Source organism: Condylura cristata, unplaced genomic scaffold (genome assembly GCF_000260355.1).
Source record: "Condylura cristata isolate star-nosed mole 26May11 unplaced genomic scaffold, ConCri1.0 scaffold00002, whole genome shotgun sequence".
NCBI lineage: Eukaryota > Metazoa > Chordata > Mammalia > Eulipotyphla > Talpidae > Condylura > Condylura cristata.
The window spans coordinates 58,319,373-58,344,668 of record NW_004567103.1 but is presented as its reverse complement, the minus strand read 5'-3'; the positions used below and the strand labels follow the sequence as shown (position 1 = coordinate 58,344,668).

The 25,296-nt window shown below is 34.4% G+C and overlaps 1 protein-coding gene across 2 annotated transcripts in view; it reads left to right on the top strand.

The window, feature by feature from the left end:
* GALNT13 (polypeptide N-acetylgalactosaminyltransferase 13) overlaps positions 1-25,296 on the top strand; it is a 413,355-nt gene that overhangs the window by 354,911 nt on the left and 33,148 nt on the right. For both annotated transcript variants that reach the window (XM_004674649.2, XM_012728953.1), the window contains exons 10-11: positions 10,822-10,961; positions 20,396-20,494. In XM_004674649.2, coding sequence (XP_004674706.1) covers positions 10,822-10,961; positions 20,396-20,494 — 239 coding nt within the window. The remainder of the gene's footprint in view (positions 1-10,821; positions 10,962-20,395; positions 20,495-25,296) is intronic.

Genomic DNA, 25,296 nt, shown 5'->3' with positions numbered 1-25,296 from the left:
GCAGGAGGTGCAGGGGCAGTGAGAGGATTCACCAGAGAAAGAATGGGGAGCAGAACAGGCTGACTGACAAATACAGTGCTGTGGGGAGCAGCGGGCGGGTCAGGAGAGGTCTGCCGCGCCATGTGGATCACCTCCGGGACAAAGGATCAAACTTGCACTGAAGTGGCTGCGGCCAGCTTGCAATGCTGCGCTCCCCTTTGCGCCACCAAGGAGAGCCCCAGTGTAAATGATTTTTAAAGTAATTCATCTTTAGTTTGTTGTTCTCTAAAATTCTCCTGCTTAATCCCTTAGAAGACTTTGAATCTCATACTGAATGTGTAAAATTTTAAATTTTAAAAGGTTATATTTATTTTTTTTACTGAGGGAATCTTGGCTTGCATCGTTGTTTGTATTTTGACAGTATAGGATCCCCTACAGGCGATGCTACCACAAGGCTCTCAGCAAGCCCTTCCAAGGCCCAATGTGCTCCCTCTCCACTGGTGCTCAAACCTTTGTTTCCCCCTCTGCATATCTCCCTTTTGGTCTGCTCTCAAGGGATAGACTTTGGGTTGACTTATCTGACCCTTTGTCTGTTTCTGTATATTCCAAATATAAGTGACACCATCTAGTATTTTCCTTTCTCCTTTTGACTTATTTCTCTTAATATTATCCCTTGCAGGTCCATCCATATTGCTGAAAACTGGATGAGCTTATCTTTTCTAAAATAAACCTCTTAAAGTTAATCATCTAGAAACTAAAATGTAAAAGTATACTAATGTATTAATAATTACTGAATATGAATTAAGTTGTAAAGTCCTTGTTCCATAAATATTGAAATAGTGCTGGTTTACTGTGAAGCAGAGTATATAATTATGCTATATGGTAATCACACAACTTGAATATTCTTAAAATTTTTGATGAGGGCCCTCCCCGATGGCACAGTGGGTTAAAGCACAGCACTAAGAAGCAAAAGCCACTTTAGCATGAGTTTAATCCCTGCCCTTGGAAGTGACCACATGGAGCAGCAAACCTCTCCTGGCTCCCCACCCCCCACCCCCACCCCCAATACCTCTTGATACAGTAACCGTTCAACATTATACAGGTAGAAAGAAAATACAAGATTATGTTCTACAGTATTATAATTGCTGAGTTCAACAAAATGTTGATAAAATACAACCAAAATATTGCTCAAATACAAAAAAAATTTTGTTAATGACTATCATATGAAGTAGCAAATATCAGAATGGAATGTAATTATACTTTAAAATTATTCCCATTTGGCTCTCCCTGGTGGTGCAGCGGGTTAAAACACTGCACTGAGAAGCTAAAGCCACTTCTGCATGAGTTCGATTCCCGCCTGCCCCAGAGGTGACCAAATGGCGTGGCAGACCTCTCCTGGCCCGCCCACTGCTCCCCTCAGCAGTGTACTTAGTCGATCTGCCTGTTCTGCTCCCCGCTCTGTCTCTGGTGAAGCCTCTCACCGCCCCTGAGCCTCTGGCCTGTACCCCAGTTCTGTATGTACAAATAAATAGATCTTTAAAAAAAAAAAAGATTCCCATTTGTAGCTAAAAAAAATTTAAACGTGAAATAGATGACTGTGACATGTTATTGCATGGAATACTTTGTGTCAAGTTTATATAACCGAAGAGGTATTTACAAATAATATTTAAAATTTTTGTACTCTAGCTCTGTGACATAGCACTTCATATCATATATTTCTTCCTGATCATCCACTGAGGTAGAGACAGTTATTTCTATTCCATTTTCCACAAGAACAATTAACCTACCTGAGGTCATATGGATGAGATATCAAGGATCTGGAATTCATACTCAGATAAGCACAGAGGAAATACTTAAATTAGTCATCTATGTCACTATTCTAGTTTTCAGCTAGCTTTTTAGATTCTAGCATGACATTTTGAAAAAGAAGGGTAAATATCTTTATGAATTCTTTTTAAATTTTTTATTGAAGTAACATTACATTATAAAATGTAATTTTCAGGTGTGCATAATTATACATCAACATCTATATATACAAAATAATTTTATTGCTTAAGCTCCAATTTTTACATATTCATAAATGTTATGTCTTCCAGATGTTCAATTAAAAATATCTTTTAAATAAGATGATAAATAGCTTACTACAATTAGCACCCAAAAGAAGACATCTCATAACAAATTAATTTCACTGCTAAAGTTCCAATTTTTACATATTCACAGATGATTATGTATTTTTCCAGATGTTCAGTTAATATCTTTTAGGGCCCTCTGTGGTGGCACAAGTGTTAAAGCATGGCACTAGGAAGCTATCCACAGCTGCTTCACTTCAGCAGGAGTTCGATACCTGTCCAGGGAGCTGACCCACATGGTGTGGCAAACCTCTCCTGTCTCACCTGCTGCTCCCCTCAGCAGTGCATTTTGTCAGTCTGCCTGTTCTGTTCCCCACTCTGTCTCAGGTGAATCCGCTCACCATCCCTGCATCTCTGGCCTGTCCCCCAGTTCTGTAAGCATAAATAAATAAATCTTTTTTTAACAAATCTTTCAAATAGGATGATAAAGAACTTATTACAATTAGTACCCAAAGAAGCCATCTCATATATAGAACCTAAAATGACACAAAATTTACATTAATTATCTACTGATGTTTATAACAAATTATCACAAATTCAGTGGCTTCAAATCACATACATTTATTATCTCACAATTCCTATGGGTCAGGAGGCCAAGCACAGCCTATCTAACAGTCTGCTGCTTTGGAGTCTCTGACCTGGCTGCAGAGAACTGGCAAACAAAACTGCAGTCTCGCCTCAAGTCCACACTGGAGAAGGACTGCTTTTAGGTTCATATGATTTGTTAACACATTTAGTTCCTTGCATATCGTCGAACTGAGAGCTTCATTCCTGCTGACTATTGACCAGTGGTTTCCTGCATGTTCCTCTTCACTTCACAGGGCAGCTAACAAAACCACCACTTAATTCACCAAAGGCAATGAGTCAATAGAGAATCACTAGCAAGGTAAAAATTACAACTCTGTGTAACACAATGGTAGTGACATCCCCTCATCTTGGTGTTTCTTGTTTAGAAGCAAATCACAGGTTATACTCACTTTCAAGGAGAAAGGAACTACACAGGGCATGACTGTTAAGAAATAGAGGATGATTAGAGCTATCTTGACTTGTGTGCCATAGAAACACAGAGAAAAATAAAGATGCTAGTAATCCTTGGCAGTAGACAAAGATAAGCAACCTTTTTATCAATATGTTCCCTAAAAATGAAACCAGAATTCTTATAAAGCTCACTGAGTTTGTTCTCCATCTCATCTCATCCACCTTTGATAAACCATTTTAGCTCAGTGATCACTGCCACCAAGAAGCCTTTCCTAACCTGCCCGTCTCTAATCACCTGGGGATTTATTCCCTATACTTTGCTGTCCTCGCCCAATCACCCCTCAAATATGTTTGTAATTTCCCATTTGATAAATTTAATTTACATATAGAAACTGTATGGATTTTGTTCAACACTTTATCCCTGTAGACCAACACAAAAATGGAAGCTTGTTGAGACTGACCTTTAAGTCTAAAGACATAGGTTTTAATGCAACAAGCTCTCTCACTTACCAGCTGTGTTACTTCACAAAGGTCCAGTCAATTTTCCTGAACCTTGAAGGGTTTTCTTGTGTGAAGGATAAATTTAAATTCAAAGAATTATACTTTTGGTGCAATTTTGTCACTTTTTTTTATGATTGTATAAACTTTTATTTCATTCAAAATTTTTCAGTCATTCATTACCTCTTTTTTTTTTGTTGTTATGGAAAATATTTAATTTTTAACCTATTTGCAACTGGAAAAGCCACAATAGGAGACATAATAATATAATAAGAAGCTTAAATCAACAATTGCAAAATCACTGATTTTTTTTTTTTTTAAAGACTTATCTATTTGTGCATACAGAACTGGGGCACAGGCCAGAGGCTCAGGGGCGGTGAGAGGCCCCACCAGAGACAGAGTGGGGAGCAGAACAGGCAGATGGAGGAAGTACACTGCTGAGGGGAGCAGCGGGCGGGCCAGGAGAGGTCCGCCACACCATGCGGCCACCTCCGGGGCAGGCGGGAATCGAACTCATGTGGAAGCGGCTCTAGCTTCTCAGTGCTGTGCTTTAACCCGCTGCGCCACCAGGGAGGGCCACAAAATCACTGATTTTTAAGAAATTCATTATGTTCTTCAGAGTTTGCATATTTGAGTACCACTACTATAGTATGGATAAATGCTTTCTTTCCTTACCCTTAAAGGAATAAAATACACAGCAGAAAACAAACAAACAAAAATCCCACATATGGTATCTCCTTGCAAGATGTTGGTAGGTTGCCTTTCCTTCAGTTGTTCAATTGCCTCTTTAGATCCACATGGTTTGTTAGATTAAATGGAAGCATAATCTTAGACCAGTGTCATCCTGAGAAAAATACCAATCATGAAAAAGAGAGAGACACATTAGAATTCTGTAGGCAATAGAGTACTAGCCTATTCAGTAGGAGAATATTTTAGCATCATAATAGTAGGGCTGACACACTTGGTTTGTTTTTATCATGACTGAATAATGTCTTTATTTAATAACTGCTAATAACTGCTCAGATGATCTAATATCAAGTGGTGTTAAATCTGATTTGTGAATTGCATCGTATGTATGCCATAAATAAACTTTGTTTTCAGGATCAAATCTTTGACATGACTACTACTAGAAGATAATATATGTGACTTGGGAAACCCAAGAGAAACATGTTATTCTATCATTCCCCCAAATCCCATGTCAAACTCATGCTTATTGAAATTTTTGTCATTGGTTGTTCCATAGTAACAGTGTACAGTGTCCCCACGGTGCCTAATGGTGCTCCAATAGCCTTTTCTAGCTCTCTCATTTATAGTAGTTCGGGACAGAGTAGAGAAGTTGTTTAACAATGAAGGTTGAGAATGTTGTTTTTTTTTTTTTAATTTGCATTCAAACCAGAAATCCACATCTTCTGTTAGAAGTTTTCATTTTAATCTGAATGGCTGCTGTTCTTAGTAGTAAATCTTCTTAATTGAAAAGCAATTGTTACACAATGTGTGCTTTTCTTCAATGGCTTATGTGTCAAAATCACTGCAGCACAAAAAATGTGGACTGTGGGAAATGGCAGGTACAGAAATGTGCGTAGCTTCCACTTCATTGTATTAGTACTCTGGGTTTTGAGAAATGTTTTGGTTGAGACCTTAAATGATACCTGGAGGAGTGCAGTTCTGAGGTGTCATGAAAGTGATATATGGTATGCTTCTTACTGAAAAGGTATCTGGGCTAAAGTTAAGCTGCTGAGTCCTCACTCCATTCATCTTATACTTAACAGAAGTGGGCACAGGCTTAGAAAATGACTAGCCTACTTTTCTATCAGGGGATGATTTGCACTTGAGGTCCACATCCACGTTAATACAACAAACATAATATGTAATACTTAGTGAGCACTTATATGTATCATACACTATTTCTTTTATATTAACTCATGTAATAATCTTATAATACTCTAAGGAATTTGCTATGCCATGTCCATTTAACAAAGGAAAAAAAACTGATGAATTTATATAAGTTAATCAGTACCACAATCCAGTGCATTACAAAGAAGGATTCAAACCAGACAGTAAGAACTAGTGTCTAAGTGAACTGGTATATTCTTAATATCCTTTAACCACATCTGCCTGTATTCAGAAGGTTTTCTTGTCTCAGTATTTTGCAAAAGGACAAATAACTTTGAGTAATACATTGCTAAAAAATAAAAATCTTTTGGGGCCCTCCCTGGTGGTGCAGCAGGTTAAAGCACCTAAGAAGCTTAAGCCACTTCCACGAGTTCGATCCCTGCCTGCCCCGAGGACATCTACATCGCATGGCAGACCTCTCCTGACCCTCCCGCTGCTCCCCTCAGCAGTGTACTTCCTCGATCTGCCACTCTGTCTCTGGTGAACCCTCTCACCCTCCGCATCTCTGGCCTATACCTCAGTTCTGTATGAATAAATAACTAAATCTTTAAAAAAATAAATAAATAAAATTAAAAATAAAAATGTTTAAGTGATATAGAAGTCATTCCTCACTTTTACCTACATATAGATCATGCCATACATACAGTTGTGTTTCTCAGCACTTTCAGTAGACCATTGTTGTCTTGGTATTTTGCAAGATCACATATAAATTGGGAAAATAATACCTACTCTAAATATTCAAAATTTCTAGATATTCAGAAATTCTAAGAAGTCCTGTGGTAGAATCACCTATTTGAACTTTGTCTATTAAAATGTGACCACATAATACTTTTTAAGTAATTTATTTCATTTTATGCTGTCAACATTTTAAACACTAGCATTTAATTATATACCACTAAGAAATAAGTTTCTAATTAAACTATACCGCCATATTTCCTTTCCATTAAAATTATTTTGTCTTTATTTTAAAAACTCTAAGAATGAACTAATTCATGTACAGTTTTTTTTTAATCATGTCATTCTTGTATATGTGTGGAATTTTTTTTAAATAAGCAATAATTGGCCCTCCCTGGTGGCGCAGCAGGTTAAAGCACAGCACTAAGAAGCTAAAGCCACTTCCGCATGAGTTCGATTCCCGCCTGCCCCGGAGGTGACCACATGGCACACGGCAGACCTCTCCTGACCCCCCATTGCTCCCCTCTGCAGTGTACTTCATCGATCTGCCTGTTCTGATCCCCACCCTGTCTCTGGCGAATCCTCTCACCACCCCAGTTCCATATGAATAAATAAATAAATCTTTAAAAATAAATAAATAAATAAATAAGCAATAATATTGTTCATGTACTTTCTTAACATATGGAGCTGACTCTTTTGAATTACTTTCCATGAACATTTACTGGTATGTATGTGTTTTCCATCCACTGTAATTCTCAGTACCATCAAAATGATTAATAATGTGGACTTTCTTCAAAGATTATCTTCATTAAAGTTTTCTTCCCAGTTCCTGAAACCAGTAAATTTTCACCTGGCAATTTTCTTTCTTTATCAAAACTAACGAAGGAAATTTTTTCAGGCAATAATTATAATGTATTTAAATGCCCTTTCACTTAAATGGCTGTAATTAATTACCAAAACTACAACTGGTTAGTTAAACCAACAAAGAAAAAAACAAATTTGCAAATGTTCAAATAGTAAAAACTGCATACAATTGTCTTATCCCCAACAGCAATTGTAAGATCACTTATATTATAGAATACATCATTATTTCAGAGATAGAATATTAAGGTTTTATGTCAAGCATTGAAGAAGCATTAATATCTAGTATCCTGCAAAATTAATGTTGGATAGGACATAATTTGTGAAGCATTTTATTTTGGTCAATTGCACACTGAAATCAGTAGTGTAAGTGTCAGTTACATCATTTACTGATCATTTATGTCAGTAAATTCAGGTTTGTACAGGATCTTGGATCATGATATCTCTGGAGAGGGAAAATTTGCCATGTGGATCCAGTTCTTCAAGGAATAATAAATCCCGTATTTTGTATCACTACCCAGGGAAAGATATCACCATATAGGTTTTCCAGTTTCTCTAGTTTTATGGTCCCAGTCTAGTAGACTTCGCCAGAACATGGGATTTACTATCAAGTAGATCTGAGTGGTTTTTAATGCTTTTATTTTCTAAATAATCTTGAGTAAGATATTTAGCATTCAAAATCTTTTACCTGTAAACAAGCCAAAACTGACAATAGACAGGGATGTAAAGAGATATAATAGAAAAGCATATACCAAAATGTTTTTATGGATTTTAAGTTCCTTCAGTAATGTTATTGCTGAAGTTCTGAAACTAACCATACCATGTCATGCCATAGCTGGATGGACAAATGCTTGTATTGTTCCAAAAATGGTTTTAGATGGATTTATGAATTTTAAATTCATATTATACACTGGGTAGAATATAGAGGCATATCTTATCGGCTATAACAGTATTCGTAAGTAAACCACTTACTAGGAAAAGCATAGCTTTCTGTTTTTCTGAGTACACAAAAGAAACTGCTCCTAAGATTTTTTTTATTAAAAACAAAACTATACAAGTTGATATTCAAGGACTCCAGCATGTTCATAATGCTGGTAAAATAATGAATTCAGAGTATCTTTTTTGTATTTACTCTCTATGAAAACCAATATTTTATACTTCACAGGTGTCAAGATACTCTCATCTAAATATATAATTATAATGTAATACAAAGTTGTTCCTAGATCATAATTAGATATAAAAATGGATGTGACCTATAGATTGGTCAATCAATAAGCTATACTAGAAAACTTGTTAACAGTTAACAGTTTACTTATTAAAGGAAACCAGGACTTGTGAAGGATAAGAAGTAACATGGTTGGATATACATTAAAGTCAGATATCTGTCTAACCTCAGGACCCTAGGAAATGCAGATGAGTATATAAAATGTCTCATGAACTTAACTGTCTCTGACATGACATACTAACATCCCACTACTAAGTTGGAAAATGCGGTACAGAGGGAAAAAGCCCTCCTCACCAAAATATTGTAAGAAATCCTTCGTATTTTGGAAATTTCTAAAGTTGATTTAATGTAATGATCCTGAAATAGGACAAAACCTAAATTGCAGTTGCAATCAATGCCAGGGTGGGCTTTCAAGTGCTAAGGCAGAAATTAGTTTGCTTTCTTGGTTAATCACTGTCATTCTGTACCAGACATCCTTTACCAAATGGGATGCCAACAATTAGCATGGTCTCTTACATATGTAAATTATATGCAAATAAAACTTAAAATTTTCTTCCAATCAGAAAACTATTCATAAAACCCTTCAAGGAAAAAAATTTGTGAAGCCAAACCTACTAAATCTTATACTGACACAAAGGGAGGAACTAATATGTAAATAAGCCAACTCAATTAAATTTTCCCACTAAATGGAACCAGAAGAGTAATACTGTTGTATTGTGCTTTCAGAGGATATAACCTTTTTTTTTTTTCTGTATGTAATAACAACTCCCTATATGATTTTGAAGACTATTAGGTTATATTACTTCAATTACTGCATCACTTAACAAAATGAAAAATTACTTTAGTGACCTCCTCTGTAAATATTTCCAAGCCTCTTCATTTAAAGATTGAACTACAAGATGGGGAATTCTGAATAAAATTATTTCGAATGTAAATATTTATCTGTTTAAAAAACCAAAAGTATTTGTTTTCTGTCCAAACACCAGCTAGAAAAATCAATATTTCTTTTGGAAGGAAATGGTCCAGCTGCTTAGGCATTATCTGTATGTTTTCTAAAACAGTAAGACATTAAATTTTGGCAAAACAAAACTTTGAAAAGAAAGTGCAAAGATAAATTTAATAGTAGGTGATAGGTTTCAAGTGTGTTACCACCTTTGAATATAGTGACCCAAATAATGGAATTAGATGAAGAAATTTATGTTATCTAAATATTCCTTATTTTACAGGATGGTTGATATTTTTTTGCAGCTTGGTCTTTATAGGATATTTAAAGATGGTAATTTTTTTATGAACAAATTCTGGTTGCTTATAGGTCTTTCAAAAAAGCCCTAATTTTGCTCTCATTTACATCTTTTTTAAAAAAAAGATTTATTTATTTATGCATACAGAACTGGGATACAAGCCAGAGGTGCAGGGACAGTGAGAGGATTAACCAGAGACAGAGTGGGGATCAGAACAGACAGATGGATGAAGTACACTGCTGAGAGGAGCAGTGGGCGGGCCAGGAGAGGTCTGCTGCCATGTGGATCACCTTCAGGACTGAGGATCGAGCTCCCACTGAAGCAGCTGTGACTCACTTGCAGTGCTGAGCTTTAACCTGCCGTGCCACCAGGGAGGGCCTGTTATTGGTCTTAACCAAGTTATGCATTAAAAACTTTTCAAAAAAATCTAAGAAATAATTGTAACCTTATAGTGATGTCATCCAAATATGATATATTGATTTTATCTATTTATGTAATGATAATAATGAGCAAGTCATGTGAACATATATCTTTTTGTAAAAAAAAAAATTAGAGGTATCAGTGTTTTAAATTTCTTACTACAAAGCATCATTTTATGATATTTTATAGAAGCATTCACTTTGATTTCATATATTCTGTTACTGTTTAATGTAAAGTTAAGTAATGTAGTATATACATGAATATATAAATATTGTTTAGGTTAGTTTCTTTATGCTTATTTACTAGCTCGCTATCCAAGGATTTGAAGTAGCTTACATTAACTTATAAAACAGAAAAAAAATCAATAACAAATAGACTAGGTTACTGGTAAACTTAGTTAGAATAAAAGTTCAAGATAAAGAAGGGAAATCAGAACACATAAGTGCCAGCCATTATAAGTATTGTAGTTATACAAATTTCTCTTGAAATCTACAGGTAGTGAATAAATGACAGTGTTGGGGAGAATATCAACATTAGCAAAAACATTGGAGCTTTTGAAATTTTTATTAAAGAGAACTAACTACATTATCAAACGACTCAGTTAAGTTGATTATGAGACTAAATTAATATCAATTTTTACGTAGTTGATTAATTATTCACTCTAAGAATTACAAGTACTTTGTGATAAATATTTGCATTTGAAAAGTCATAACCATTGGAAGAACTGATTTTTTTTAATCTGTTTAATGTACTAATTAAATGACAGCAAGAAAATCAGTGTAGTAGTAGTTGCTGCATATGCAATTGAATTTAATGGAACTATAATTATAGAGAAAAAACTGACAGCGAAGTAAACAGAGGGAAACAGTGCTAAAACAAAAATAGCACAAACTGATATGTATGTTTCTCTGAAAAATTCCAGGTGTTGTCAAAGTGGATTATGGAGATGTGTCAGTCAGAAAAACGCTAAGAGAAAATCTGAACTGTAAGCCCTTTTCCTGGTACCTAGAAAACATCTACCCGGACTCCCAGATCCCAAGACGTTATTACTCACTTGGTGAGGTATGAATTATTTATTTTGGTTAACTTATAAATATATTTTGCAAATGGAGCAATTTCTAAGGAACCCATTATTTTTCAGGTTATGAATAAAATGCTTTAAGATTTTCAAAATAAATCTGTTTTAAATGACTTTTCATATTTACAAGGACCATAATGGTCTTCATTGTGGGGATTTATGAAAGTAAGGGGACAATTTTAGACTGAATAAATAGTATTTTCTTGTTGGTTTTTACTAATAACTCTTAAACTTTTGTCATATTAATATTATACTCAAAATTTATTGTGAACCACAAAGAACTTTTGTTCATATGGATTATAATTATTAGTACTTACTGTATTGAAATTAAAACTGAAAGCTTGAAAACCTATTTATTAATTCATTAAAATGGCATAATAATCCTTGAGATATTGAGGCAACTTTTTTTTTAAAGATTTATTTATTTATGCTTACAGAGGTATGGTGGGTGAGAGGATTCACCAAAGACAGAGTGGGGAACAGAACAGGCAGACTAACAAAGTACACTGCTGAGGGGAGCAGCGGGCGGGTCAGAAGAGGTCTGCCCGGCCATGTGGGTCAGCTTCCTGACCGGGGATACAACTCCAGCTGCAGTTGCTTCGGAGAGCTTCAGAATGTGGTGCTTTAATCCATTGCGCCACCAGGGAGAGCCCAGAAGTAACATTTTAAAAAATATTTCCATAGGCCCTCCCTGGTGGCGCAGCGGGTTAAAGCACAGCACTGAGAATGTAAAGCCGCTTCCACATGAGTTCGATTCTCGCCTGCCCCGGAGGAGACCACATGGCGTGGCAGACCTCTCCTGACCCGCCCGCTGCTCCCCTCAGCAGTGTACTTCCTCCATCTGCCTGTTCTGCTCCCCACTCTGTCTCTGGTGAAGCCTCTCACCGCCCCTGAGCCTCTGGCCTGTACCCCAGTTCTGTATGCACAAATAATAAATCTTAAAAAAAAAAAAAAAAAAAAAAAAAAAAAAAAAAAAAAAAAAAAATATTTCCATAGTAAAATCGAATTATAAAATGTTTAGTATTTTTTGTATTTCTATAACATGCATTAATGTCTGACTTAATAGAAGATATCTGTATTTTTATATCTGCTTTGATATTATAATATCACCCACTACTTAGCTTCTTGAAGATTCCAGATACATTCTTGAGAAGAATGAAAACTACAAATAATATCTTAACAGTACTATTAAAATTTTATTGACTTTTTAGATTTACTGAGAAACATGTTTGCACCATTCTTTTCCAAAATACATAATATCAATAGAAATACACATTTGGTATAAAAAGCAGATTTGATTTTACCATAACTATAGAAACAAGTGCACATAATATATGTTCTGTTGTTCCAAATAAGATGTATTGCATTATGAATTAGATGCTCCATATTGGTAATTTCCCACTTAATAAAGATTAGGTTTGGGGATCAAACATGTTATATGGGTAATGATATAATACATTTGAAAATTAATCAATACATTTGTTTTTACATCAAAACTGGAATTTTGTAGGTCATAAGATAGAATATCTAAAAATTCAGTTATATTTGATACATTTCTTGATTCTCTCGCAAAAATAAAATCTATAAATCTACCCATAACTTTATCTGCTCTATAACTTTAATTCATAAGCCTACTTTTCTTATGGTCAAATCAAGTCATTTCTGAAACACTTGAGCAGAACATGACCCTAGCTGAATTGTTTTTCAAGGTGTTTTTTCTATGCTATATCCAGGACCTAGTTGCCAAATCTCCAGTTCTGCATTTGCAATAAAATATCTCTGTGTAGAATCTCTTTTCCCATATATTTGAACTTACTGGAATGAAAGTCATGTGTAATAACAAGGAATTTACCCATTAATAGGTGGGGCACTTTCAATCATTTCATGGTCCTGTGCCTCAGGATTTGTTTTCTTTCTTTCTGTTTTTGTTTTGTTTTTGTTTTTGTTTTTTTTAAGATTGATTTATTTATGCATACAGAACTGGGGTACAGACCAGAACTGCAGGGGCAGTGAGAGGATTCACCAGAGACAGAGTGGGGAGCAGAACAGGCAGATTAACTGAAATACACTGCTGAGGGGAGCAGCAGGCGGGTCAGGAGAGGTCTGCCACACCATATGGGTCACCTCCTCCAGGGCCAGGGATGGAACTCATGCTGCAGTGGCTTTAGCTTTGTAGTGCTGTGCTTTAACCCGCTGTACCACCAGGGAGGGCCCTGTTTTCTTTTCTTAATTATACTTCATATTGGGGAGGGTTGTTCCTTTGTTTTCAAATATGTGGTAGTCCCCTGATAGCACTAACATCACAGGGATTTATATTTAATACTTAAAATATACAAAGTTAATTTTAAAACTAGAATGCTTTACATAATAATTATTATAATCTAGTTCTACAAAAGAGCCCCCAAAATATCGAATACACTCATTTCTTTACTGAAAAGTTTCTTGAACCTCAATTCTTACATCTGTAATAAAAATCCAATTTTATGCTTTCCTGGAGTACATCAATAAAAACTAATAAATTGACTTTCTGAGAAAGTAAAAATAGATTTAGTGCCACAAATTCCTTCTGTGTAACCTACAAATTTTGTATTAACTATCTTTCCGAAGTAGATCGGCTGGCCATATTTAAATATACAAAAATATTTTCAGACGATATTAAAGAGTGAGATTGTGCCTTTCTGGATTTTTGACAATAAAACACAGCATGTGTGTTGTGAAATCCCAAGCTCTGGAGTCAGAGAGGCCGAGTTACATCCTCACCTCACAGTTCATGGCTTGAGTGACAGAAGATATCACCTAGTAGCTGTCAGCACTTTAAAGTTAATGATGCACGGTGATAGTGGTCTTGAAGCTATAAAGCACCTAGCGCAATGCCTGGGAAAATATAGCATCCCTCCCTCCATGGTGGCCCAATGGGTTAGCAGGCAGCACTGCAAGCGAGCCTCAGCCGCTTTAGTGCCAGTTGATCCCCCGCCCGGAGGTGATCCACATGGTGGCGCAGCAGACCTCTCCTGACCCGCCCGCTGCTCCTCTCAGCAGTGGACTTCATTGATCTGCCTGTTCTGCTCTCCACTCTGTCTCTGGTGAATCCTCTCGCCGCCCCTGAGCCTCTGGCCTGTACCCCAGTTCTGTACGAAATAAATCTTTTTTAAAAAGGTTGCATCCGCACTGGTAGTTACAGACGTTGTGGTTATTACAGCTGCCATTTATTGATTTCTTACTGCATCTATTATATTAGTGCTTTGTAACATTTGGATTATTTAAAAATCACAACTCCATTACTTGAGTTTCATTACTACCTATTAAATATGGAAACTTACATGTAAACATTTTATGTGATTGACCTTTTGGGTGATAGAGCTAGCTAACTACTGGATTCATAATCCAAATACAGTTAGTATGATGTAATGCTCACTTTTTACTATAACTAGAAGGAGAAAATTACTTACTATGTTGTAGTCATTCATAATGTCTTTGTTAAATTAGATCTTGAGCTGGAACAATGTTATATGCTAAGGATTCAAAGTCAATTATGGAAAGACCTTTACTATTAAGTCATTTTTTACTGAACTGGGGGGTGGGGAGAGAGAATCAAATAGGTAAGAAATTCAGTAGAAATAAAGTACTACATGAGTTATATGGGCATGTTAGAAACTACTGTTCTGAAGCCTATTAAATTGAAAAATTCGTAAGATATGTTAAATTTTGAAGTTGCTGGGATATTAATGTACTGTAGTTTTTCACTTTAAAACTAGCCTTAACAAGATGCAACCCAGCATCTGTTTCCATGGAAACAGAAGGACAAATTCACCAAGCGTATTTTCCAATTCAGTTTTGCATAATCATATATACATAATTTAAAATGAACATTTTGATAATGAGTTGGAATGGACAATATTTATTTACTATGTATTTCTCTTTCTTACTGTATGCCATTAACCATTATTGAAAAAAATATCAAAAAACTTATTTCTTCTTCCAGTATATAAAGACATTTCTCTCAAACTACTTATCAAGCATCCAAACTGCTTATCAAGACAAGAGTATTCTTTCGTAATATATTCATATGCACACATCACTTGATTTCAAGTGAAATTATTAGGACTTAGCAATTTATAATTTCCCTACATCGTAATGGTTTTCAAATTCTTTATTTTTAATGTTGCAGTATATTGGTGCATATAAACATTTACCTGTTCATTTCTTTTTATAAGTTTCCCAGATGTATTGAAAGATAGAGGTAAATATAGTGTTCAGCTTTTCTATTATTGTATATCATCACAAGAAAATAATCATCTATAGTTATATCAGACTGCTGTATCTTAATTTCTTATGTTTGCATTTTGCTCAGGTAATTGAAATATTACTTTATCCAGCCCATGAATTAAATGTAATTTCCAATGGGAAATTAAAAGCTGTTCAATTGCCTCGAATAAAGCCTTTAAGTAGCTTAATGAAGCATGTGCCTTTTAGACTCAGTAAGCGGATCATAATGGAATAAGGAAATTGAGCTTGTTGCAGCCTTAAATTCTTTCTTAACTAGCCCTTTAGCTTATTTGGATTTAGTATGCCAGGCTTTGGTCTTGTAAATATAAATGCCAACTTAACTATGAGTTTGAAAAATAACATTCTAAAGTAGTAATGTGCCATGCCCTATTGTGGGGGGAAGGGAAATGTATCATGAGCTTTATAGAAGACAACAAAACAGGACAAGAGAATAAAGAGGAGGATTTCTGGAGTCAAGTGGCTAACTCTTCGGAGCTTGATAATTGTGTTGAATGTGTTTTAACATTAAGCTATGTGCTTTGCATTACCTACCTGACCCCAGCTCTTTTTCATTTTGTATCCTTTTTCCTCTTATACCTAGTTGAGGTCCATCCACAAATGGATATTGTATCCCTTATATATTATTGAAAAGAAAATTTAAATAACAGAAATAAACATCTGAGAAGCTGCTAGATTGACGGGATTAAAAATAAAATCAGTTACTGCCAAATGCAGAGGCTAAGCCACTGAGAGCTTTAGTCTTTTTGGTAATCAGGAGATCTATTAATAGGTACACAGTCTTCTGACCCTTTAATAGGGTAACTGGCAAGAAAGTTTCATTTTTAGATGAAGTACACAACTGGAGGCATTCTTTCTATCTGTAACTCCTAGAGACACTGCAGATAATTTTTATAAAAGGGTTAGTGAATATTCATATGTATAGGTAAACTGTGTTATTCTAAATCAGACTTTAACCTTGAAGAATGTAGATCATTTTGTTCATGTAAACAAAATGAACAATTTTATCTGAAGAGATGCTTTATACTTTACAATGCTAATAATTAGACTAGAACTAATTCTATTTTTCAAGTATATATTATATAAGTAAGTGCAACAAAGTAAAATGCCAGATTGGTATTCACCAAATTCTCACAAGATTTTTGTTATTTTGTTGTTATTGTTACTCACTAGAGTAAATGTTTTAATTTTCTATGCCTCTTACTTTTTTCTAAAAGGAGTTTAGCAATCACATATTAAGTATTTATAGTTGTCAATCAGAAAATTCTAAACCCATGACTATATAAGCAAAGTCAGACTGGGTTTGTGAAATAGAGATTTCACACTCATCCTTTGTGATTTATTCACCATTTAGTCAAGAGAAAATAAGTTTAAATGTGTATTCATCAGCCCAATTATAATATGGAAACATTAACATTAAACTCTGAAATTCACTGCAGATGTGCTTATTTCCTTCTTTACAAAGTAAATAAAAGCCAAGAGAGGCTGGCATATGTAAAATAATGATGAGTAACATAAGGTAAAAATTGAAGGGTAAGCATGTATTGGCGCAATTAAATTTTTTTCAAAGCTAGTTTGTTTTATCTCTTATCTATAGCATGGATTTTACATATTAGTTTTGAAACAAAGATTTGAGTATAAGGGGGGAGTTTGCTTTTTTTTTTTTTTAATTAACATTTCTATTGTTGGATATTACAATCCAGTGGAAGGAGCAAAAACTAATGAACAGATGATATATAGTGGTAAGAATATTACCAGTGATGCTGTTGATGATTAGAAACACATAGGGAAAAATCTTGCTCATTAAAGAAATCAAATACAAGTGGAAAAACATGTTTTCTACAATTGTTTTTCAAGCCATAAGTGATTCATAAACAAAGAAGCCTCAAAGTAGACAGCAGTCAAATTGGACCTATGTCACATATTCAAAGCTATACCATCACCTAAAGAATATGTCAAAAGAGTTTCCTAGCTCTCCAAACTACTGGTATGCTTTGTTTAGTTGATACAATAGACTCTTTAAGGAATTTCTAATGCATAAAGAAAGACCTTCAGTGGTTGGTTGGTTACCAAGATTTTTCTCCGAATTAATGGCATAAGCAAACAGTCAGTATTTTTAGAAAATATGGTATCAATGATGTCTCATTCCTGAAAATCCCTGAACTTTACTTATTTGATTAAACAACATTCTTTGGAATTGAAACCCCAGCAAGTTCATAGAAATATTCTATTTTAAAAATTATAAAAGATCATCCTTCTGATCTGAGCAATCTTTGAGTCTCAAAAGATGCGATACATAATTTGAATTTTCCTGTATGCCAACAGAACACACTAGTGACCATATCTTATTTTGAAGATGATATAGTAGATTCCCATAGTGTTGAATTCACTGACTTGAGAACCACCACAGTGACACCACACAGCATGCTTTAAGTTTTTGGATTTTTTTTTAAGTCTGGATTTCATAGACCTAGTGACTTACCTTTCAAATATTGTCCCTATCCAGATGATGACTTCTTCCTATTTTCCTTTTTTTTTTTTTTTTGATGAAACTATTGATACCCCACTCCCTATCTCTCCATCGCCCTTCTGTTTTTATCCAATGCCATCCTGGCCATAGCCAGAATTTATTTCTATAACATTAAGTCCAGCAGTCTGGCACTCAGCATAAAGAACAGTTTGCTCCTTATCGTCCTGACCTGACCCCCTGCTCTGATCTCAGGACACTCATCTTTCATGTACCTTGCTGCCAGTGTCATCGCCATTGTCTGGATGACCTGTCATCATCTGACCCTCTGTCCAAGTAGGACTCAAAACTCCCATGTTCTTTCCAGATTCCTTTGTGACAAATAATGCCTGTCATCTAGATGTCAGATTTGGCAATTTCCAAATTAATTTTAATAACTTTCAGTGCTTTATTTGAGCAAGTTAATTAATTTCTCTGCATGGTCTTGTGTTCATTAATAAGAATAGAATAAACCCTTGACTATATATTTTAAGTTAGCTATTATACATAAGTACAACGCATGACAATAAATAAATAAATCTTGAAAACCAAGGACCCATAAGCCTGGTTAAAAATTAGCAACCTGGGGCTCACCCTGGTGGCACAACAGGTTAAAGCACAGCACTATGAAGCTCTCAGAAGCCACTGCTGCTTGAGTTCAATCCCTAGTCAGGGAGGTGACCCACATGGCACAACAGACCTCCCCTGACCCACCCACTGCTCCCTCAGCAGTGTACTTCGTCAATCTGCCTGTTTTATTCCCCACTCTATCTCTGATGAATCTTCTCACCCACCACACCTCTGGCCTGTACTCCAGTTCTGTAAGCATAAATAAATAAACCTTAAAAAAAAAAAAATAGCAACTTGGCAGACACTGAAAACATGGAACAGTGTTGAAATTCTTAAAAAAATAGAACAGCTTTCCAACTCTTTAATAAAACACTGGAGCAGCAGCTTTAGACATATGAAGTTAGAAATGGTCTTCTGTGTAAGCATTTCCTGTCAGAGATTTCTGAAAACATTAACCCTTAAACATCTCCCCTGGCTATTGGAGGAAGAAGTTTTGCTTTGAAAATTTACTGAAGAGTAGGATAACATACCAGATGTCCCACTGAAATGCTACTATCATAACATTCAGCTGAACTGAATACGCTTTGAATCTTCTGTTGTTCAGCAAAGACAAATGGCTTAGCCTGCAGCCCCTGTAATTATTGACCTGTACCTATTCAGACACCTAGCAGAGATCTTTTAATTCAAATTTCATAGCTTACATTTAAAGGGGAATTATTCATTTCGTGAGAAGTATTTCTTCCTGTAAAAAGTATAGTGTTTCATGATTCCATACATTTTAGGAATGCTGAATTAATTATAGCAAATAACACTGTTAAATATGCCGTTGTGAAAATTAACCAAGAATGTCTAATCTAGAGATTTAAAAGCAATTCAACTGGGTATTGTGAATCAAAGGCAGACTAATTTACTACATCATCTATTACATTGCTTTCTCCCATCCTAGCTAGCTTCAGATCCTGAAAAAAAGTCATAGTCTTTACTTATAAAATCTTTCTCCTGTGCCCAAACCAACCTGAGACAGATAGAGGGAGGATACAGTTTAGACTTAATTTAGTCCATCCTCTGTAGAAGCACTTGAGCTTATTCATGTGCCAGTACAATAAAACCTGTACATAGTAGAAATTAAGTAGATATATCCAAATAATCTATGAGTTAACAGTAAAATGTTACTGTTAACAAACTTTTCAGAAGCAAGAAGCAAGTGCAAATAGATACTTGAGGTTCAGGTTAAAGAAAAATCTAAAACCAAGTATTAGAAAGATTTTTCTTTTTTTTTTTTTTTGCATTCATTTGTGCTTAATTTAGTAATTTCAGCATCTTAGAATACAATGGATGGTTTTTGTAATTACATTTGGCTCAAATATGTATTAACTTTATGTTAATTATGGGACTAATGCAGCGTTTGAGTGTAAGTCAAGAATGTTAAGTTTGCAGTTGGCAATTTAATCTTGCTTTTGAGGAATTTTTAATGAGAAATCACCATTTACGTTTTAATAACTTTTGTTAGGGTCAAATGGTTTCCATTTAGTTTGGCTTTGGTAATGAAAAAAGATGCATGGAATAGTTTTAGTTACATAAGTAAACAATGTAATCAATCTTTATTAGTATGTGAATGGGACATCTAGCAATGAAGTAATCTAAAGAGACATATTTGAATGTTAATTTGTTTTCATTTCTTTGTACATGGTATTATAGGAGTTTAAGAATAGACTGAATAGAATATGGAAACTGTTCAAATTTTAAAGGATTTTTGGGGCAAATTCCTAATTTATAATCTATAGGTATTTCCTTTCACTCTAATTCTATGTTATAAACAGAGTGTGTTTTGATTAGAATCAAGTGACAGTGTCAGTGCTATTCAAGTTTTCTTCAATAAAAGTTTATAAACCTGTTCATATTTAAAAACTCATATAGAAAGTAAGGGAAATATTTAAAGGAATGTGTTTTTGGAGAAATTTATTTACAAAGTATAGTCCTTAAATATGTTCCTTTAAAGTATCTGAAAAAATTTTTATATCATTATCTGATTTATGTTTTTGCATGTGTCTTCTTTAGATAAGAAATGTTGAAACCAACCAATGTTTAGACAACATGGGCCGCAAGGAAAATGAAAAAGTGGGTATATTCAACTGTCATGGCATGGGAGGAAATCAGGTAAATGCTCTGTTTTTATCAACTTTACATATTTTTTGGTGGAAATACTGTGAAAAATATCAAGGTAGGCCATGGTCACATGCCAATGTCAATAAAGTCTTAGATTAGCAAATTAGTGGACATTTGAATCAGGAACTAACTGGGCTATTTTATCTCAAGTATCTTAAGAAAGCTTTTAAACTACAGATTTTAATTAAAAAAAAAATTCAATGAGCCCACAGTTGAGGACAGTCAACTATTTTAGACTCATTTTACCATACATGAGCAAGTGAGGACTACATTTTATTCTGTCAACTAAATAAAAGGAATAATCTCTCAACAACCGCAATATTTTCCCAGAGGTAATATTCTTTTGCAGATGTTTATATATGTCACATTTTCTGTGGCTAGCTGAGGTTCAATAAAATTTTCAAGTTTTTATTTATTTATTTATTTATTTATTTATTTTTTAAGATTTATTTACAGAACTGAGATACAGGCCAGCAGGCCAGAGGTTCAGGGGCAGTGAGAGGATTCACCAGAAACTAAATGGGAAGCAGAACAGGCAGGCTGATGAAGTACATTGTTGAGGGGCAGCAGGCAAGATTGGAAAGGTCTTCTGTGCCATGTGGGTCACCTCCCTGGCCTGGATGGAACACATTCCGCAGTGGCTGGTGATAGTTTTATAGTGCTCTCTTTAACCTGAGTGCCACTAGTGAGACCCGAGGTTCAATAAAATTTTAAAGTACACAGATAAGCATATTTCTTTTATTTTGCTTTGACTATCTGAAGATATGTTTTGGACCAGTTAAAAATAGAGTAGATAAAACTAGTCACTGAAGAAAATTCTAGACAGTTTTAAGTTTTATGTGTGTGACAGTCCAGTTATCAAAGATGTACCAGAATATCACAAAGATTCTTGTGTTCTTTTTCTACATTGGCAACTAGTGTGTGTGGTTGCCCACTTTGAAGCTGTCTGGCTGTGAGTCTAGGCAAAGTTTCCCTGTTTCCATGCCCAGCAGAAACAGAGGTTGAAATTTGTGAGGTTTATAACAAATTCTACAGCAGAATTTGAGCTAATCCATCCTCTGTAGACAAGTTGTTCACAAAAGTCAAGGAGAAACACACTTATGAGTACTTTATCTAGTGTGTTAGAGTGAACTAAGGAAGCAAGTGGTGTTTGCTCCAGCACAATATTTTTGATATATTCGTGATACAGCTCACGTTTCAAGTATCTATACAGAAAGCAATAAGATAAAAGCTCTTTTAGATTTTATACCATACTTCATATAGGATTTTTATGAGTCAATGAAAATCATTAAGGAAGTTTCTTGTTTAAAAAAAGAAAAAACTAATAACAGCCACAAGCCATACTAATTAAAATCCTAATTAGCATTCCCAAATTTCAATTCAGCAAGAATATATTTAAAACAAACTTCCTATATTACAGCATAGAAAAATAAACTTAGAGAAGAAAATGTTAGAGAAGCAAAGGTAGAAGTTATAGAACATTCACAAATAATTGAATTTACTTTATTAGGTCAGTAAATATGAGAAACTGTTACTACCAAAAAGGAATGGAGTCCTAATAACTTTAGCCAGAAATAGAAAATACAGCTGAAGTGTCAGAGAACTAAATGTGCAGGGGTTCATTGTTTCCCTAATAAGAATCTAAAGCTAGTTAACTCTTGATACTGGGCTACGCCCTCAATGTTTCCTTCTAGAACCAGAATCTTATTTTCTTTCCATTCTTCAATCCTTGAAGTTATTTTAACCATCAGCTGGTCACAAGAGGGCTGCTGAACTCTAGATAGCTTGTTCACATTCAAGGCAGGAAGGAGTGGGATTAGGGAAAAGCTGCAGTAAGCCATCTCTGTCCTTTTATTAGGAAAAGCAAAAGCCTTTCAAGAGGTTGAACACACTTCCATCTATATCTGCATGGCCAAAAATGTGTAACTTGGTTACCCCTAGCATAAAACTCTACTTCACATCATACTCACAGATGGCTGCTTCTAACAGCTCACTTCCCGTCAATATTGAGTGGATATTTAGAAGTGTCTTCCTTACTGTGACACAAAAACTTGTGAAAAAAGTCAATCAGTCATCTGTACCATAATGAACGACAGTTCATTCAAAGAGGGAGATATTATTTATGATAGCACTCTGATTCCAATACACATGAAAATGAGGATGATAACTCAAATGAATTATCCTCCTATATTCCTTAAATTGCCATGGTTAGTGTTAGAATGGATAGCCAATCGTATACCTAATACCTTAAATTTTATAAATAAGAGACAATAAGCACCTGAATCATAGCAGTTAAAATTATCACTATTCATTTATGAATTTTCAAATACCGAAAATAATCTCTTCCTTCCCCCTCCCCTATACTATAAACTTAATGTTGGCAGGAGCTTTATCTTACTCCTCTCTTCATCCCCAGCAGCTGGCACAATTGCTTGGGAAATGGTTTGGAGCTAATTAATATGAACCAAGTAAATAGATATCAAAACTATGGATTTACTGTAGTGCTATTTAAACATCACCAACAAATGCTATTTCTGTCATAGTAACCTCAGGAACATAACGAATCCAATCTCAGGGTTCATAAGAAGAGTGAACAAATAAATAAGCTAAAAAAAAATACCTCTATATGGTCTATGTTTCTAAATTATGAACTTAATAACAAAATATAAGTTAAAAACCAATGTTTTTTTCTACATCAATACTTATTCATGTCTACAAATATAGGTACAAGAATGTTTAAAGTCCTTTTACTTGTAACTGTGGAAGCAACTAAATTTTTACCAATTGGCAAATGTTTAAATAAATCATTTTGTAACTGTTGTATGGAATACTGTATCATCACCAGAATGACTGAGAGAGGCCTATATATACTGTCAAAAAATTGAAAAAAGAGGACTAATCCACAGCTCAACATAGTGAATTATTGGGCTTATGACCACTTTTTCCATGTTGTAAATATAATGTCTGGATTTATATAAGTGCTATATAATCTGTTGGGCTTGTACAGAAATGCATCCGGAATATATTTAACTTTGAAGACAAGATTTACAGTAGGAAATTTCACCTATACCTGCTCCCATTTTTTCAAGTATATGCATTACTTTAATTATTAAGTTTAAAAAATGGAGAAAATTAAGCTGTTAAGAATAAAGCAATCTATTTTTAAGGATTAATCTGACCTAATTAATTGGGTAACTTATCGTCAGCTACTTACTATTTTTTGAACTTTAGTTTTTATTATCTAAAAAAAGGATACAAAATTTCCCCTAATATTTTTTTTTCTCCAAAAACTAATCAACTGTGTAAAACACTATCACTACTTTGGCATATACTAGAAGTTCAATACTTATCGGTCTGCTGCCTAAATTAATTTCTTTATTATTTCCACTTGTGTCCCTATTACTTTTCTTTCTACTTATAAAAATAAAAAACTGTTCATTCATAGGCTAATGTCAGAGGCAAGATAATGGTAAAATGATTTCAATCGTATTGTTAAGCTCTTTAAAATGAACTACCTCTTCTTTTGTTCTAACATATATATATAATGCATAAAAAAGTCAAACCATCACATAAAACACTGTTATTATAATTTATACTTCATTAAAATTAAATTTTTAAAGGTAATATCAGGGACATGTTAATTTTTTTACTTAGATTTAAAAAATAACAATTTTTATGTTTTTATTCTCAGAGCTACTTTCCCCGCTTTTTATTGCTATCCTTTTATGTTACCATGGAAGCAGAATCTATTTTTACAGTTATTTAGTTTTGTATTTTTTAAAGTAGCCCAATCTATTAAAATATTCAAATTTCTCTCCTGTTTTTATACAAAAGTCTTTTAATAAATGTTCACAATGTATTTTAGCCTTTCTACTTAGTCAGTTACTTCAAAGAGGGCACTTTATGTTGGTTGACAATTTTACCTTAACTATTTCTTCTTCTATAGCAGTTTTTGTGAGTGGTTTTTATTTTTGTTCTTTGATATATGTAAAAGAAACTTACTTTTCAGTTGCTAGAAATATTTTTCTTAAACACTGAGATATCATCCCCAGCATTTGATGTAGTACATGTGGTGTGGTCAGCCCCTAACAAAATCTAGTCACATATCAGCAGTTGAAAGAATTTGTGGAACTTTTTGTAGCAGGTATACTACATAAACAAGAAAGTGAGTGCAAAACTATATAATTCAACACCTCATCTTCCTGAAAAGTTCATTTAAAGAACGTAGTAATAAAAATTTTCTTCCTCCAAGAATAATGACAAAATTAGACTGTTTGTACTGATTTTTGAAATGCTTCCTTTTCTTGAGCAAGTAATAGCATGATGATCGTGAAATACGTCCTAAAGAATGAAAATAAAAAAGGAATTTGAAACTCAAATATCAGTTTTTGTTATTGAAATAGTGTAATGATTTACTGATATAAAAATATGTTACTCAAAGTTATGGTCTTTTATATCCTTGTAAAGGGATTGCATCGATTCCTGCAAGCAGTTCCATGCGCGCTATTATCCTATGCTAGTGAATCAGATTTATATCTCCTTCCCCACTCTTTCTCCTGAGCGCCCGGACACTCTTGTGAATTAATTATTGTGACTTAATTGGCATCTTAAACTCATTTGTTTTCAAAATGGGCTCATTTTCATTGCTTTAACTCAATCATCCAAGATTGGAACCCTGAATAAAAATTTTACTTCTGAAGTTTGATAGTCACAAACTGATTTTTCTAAGAAAATAATGTCCATTGTGACCTACCTCTAGACCTCTTTACAATAAAGATTCCATTTTTGTCATA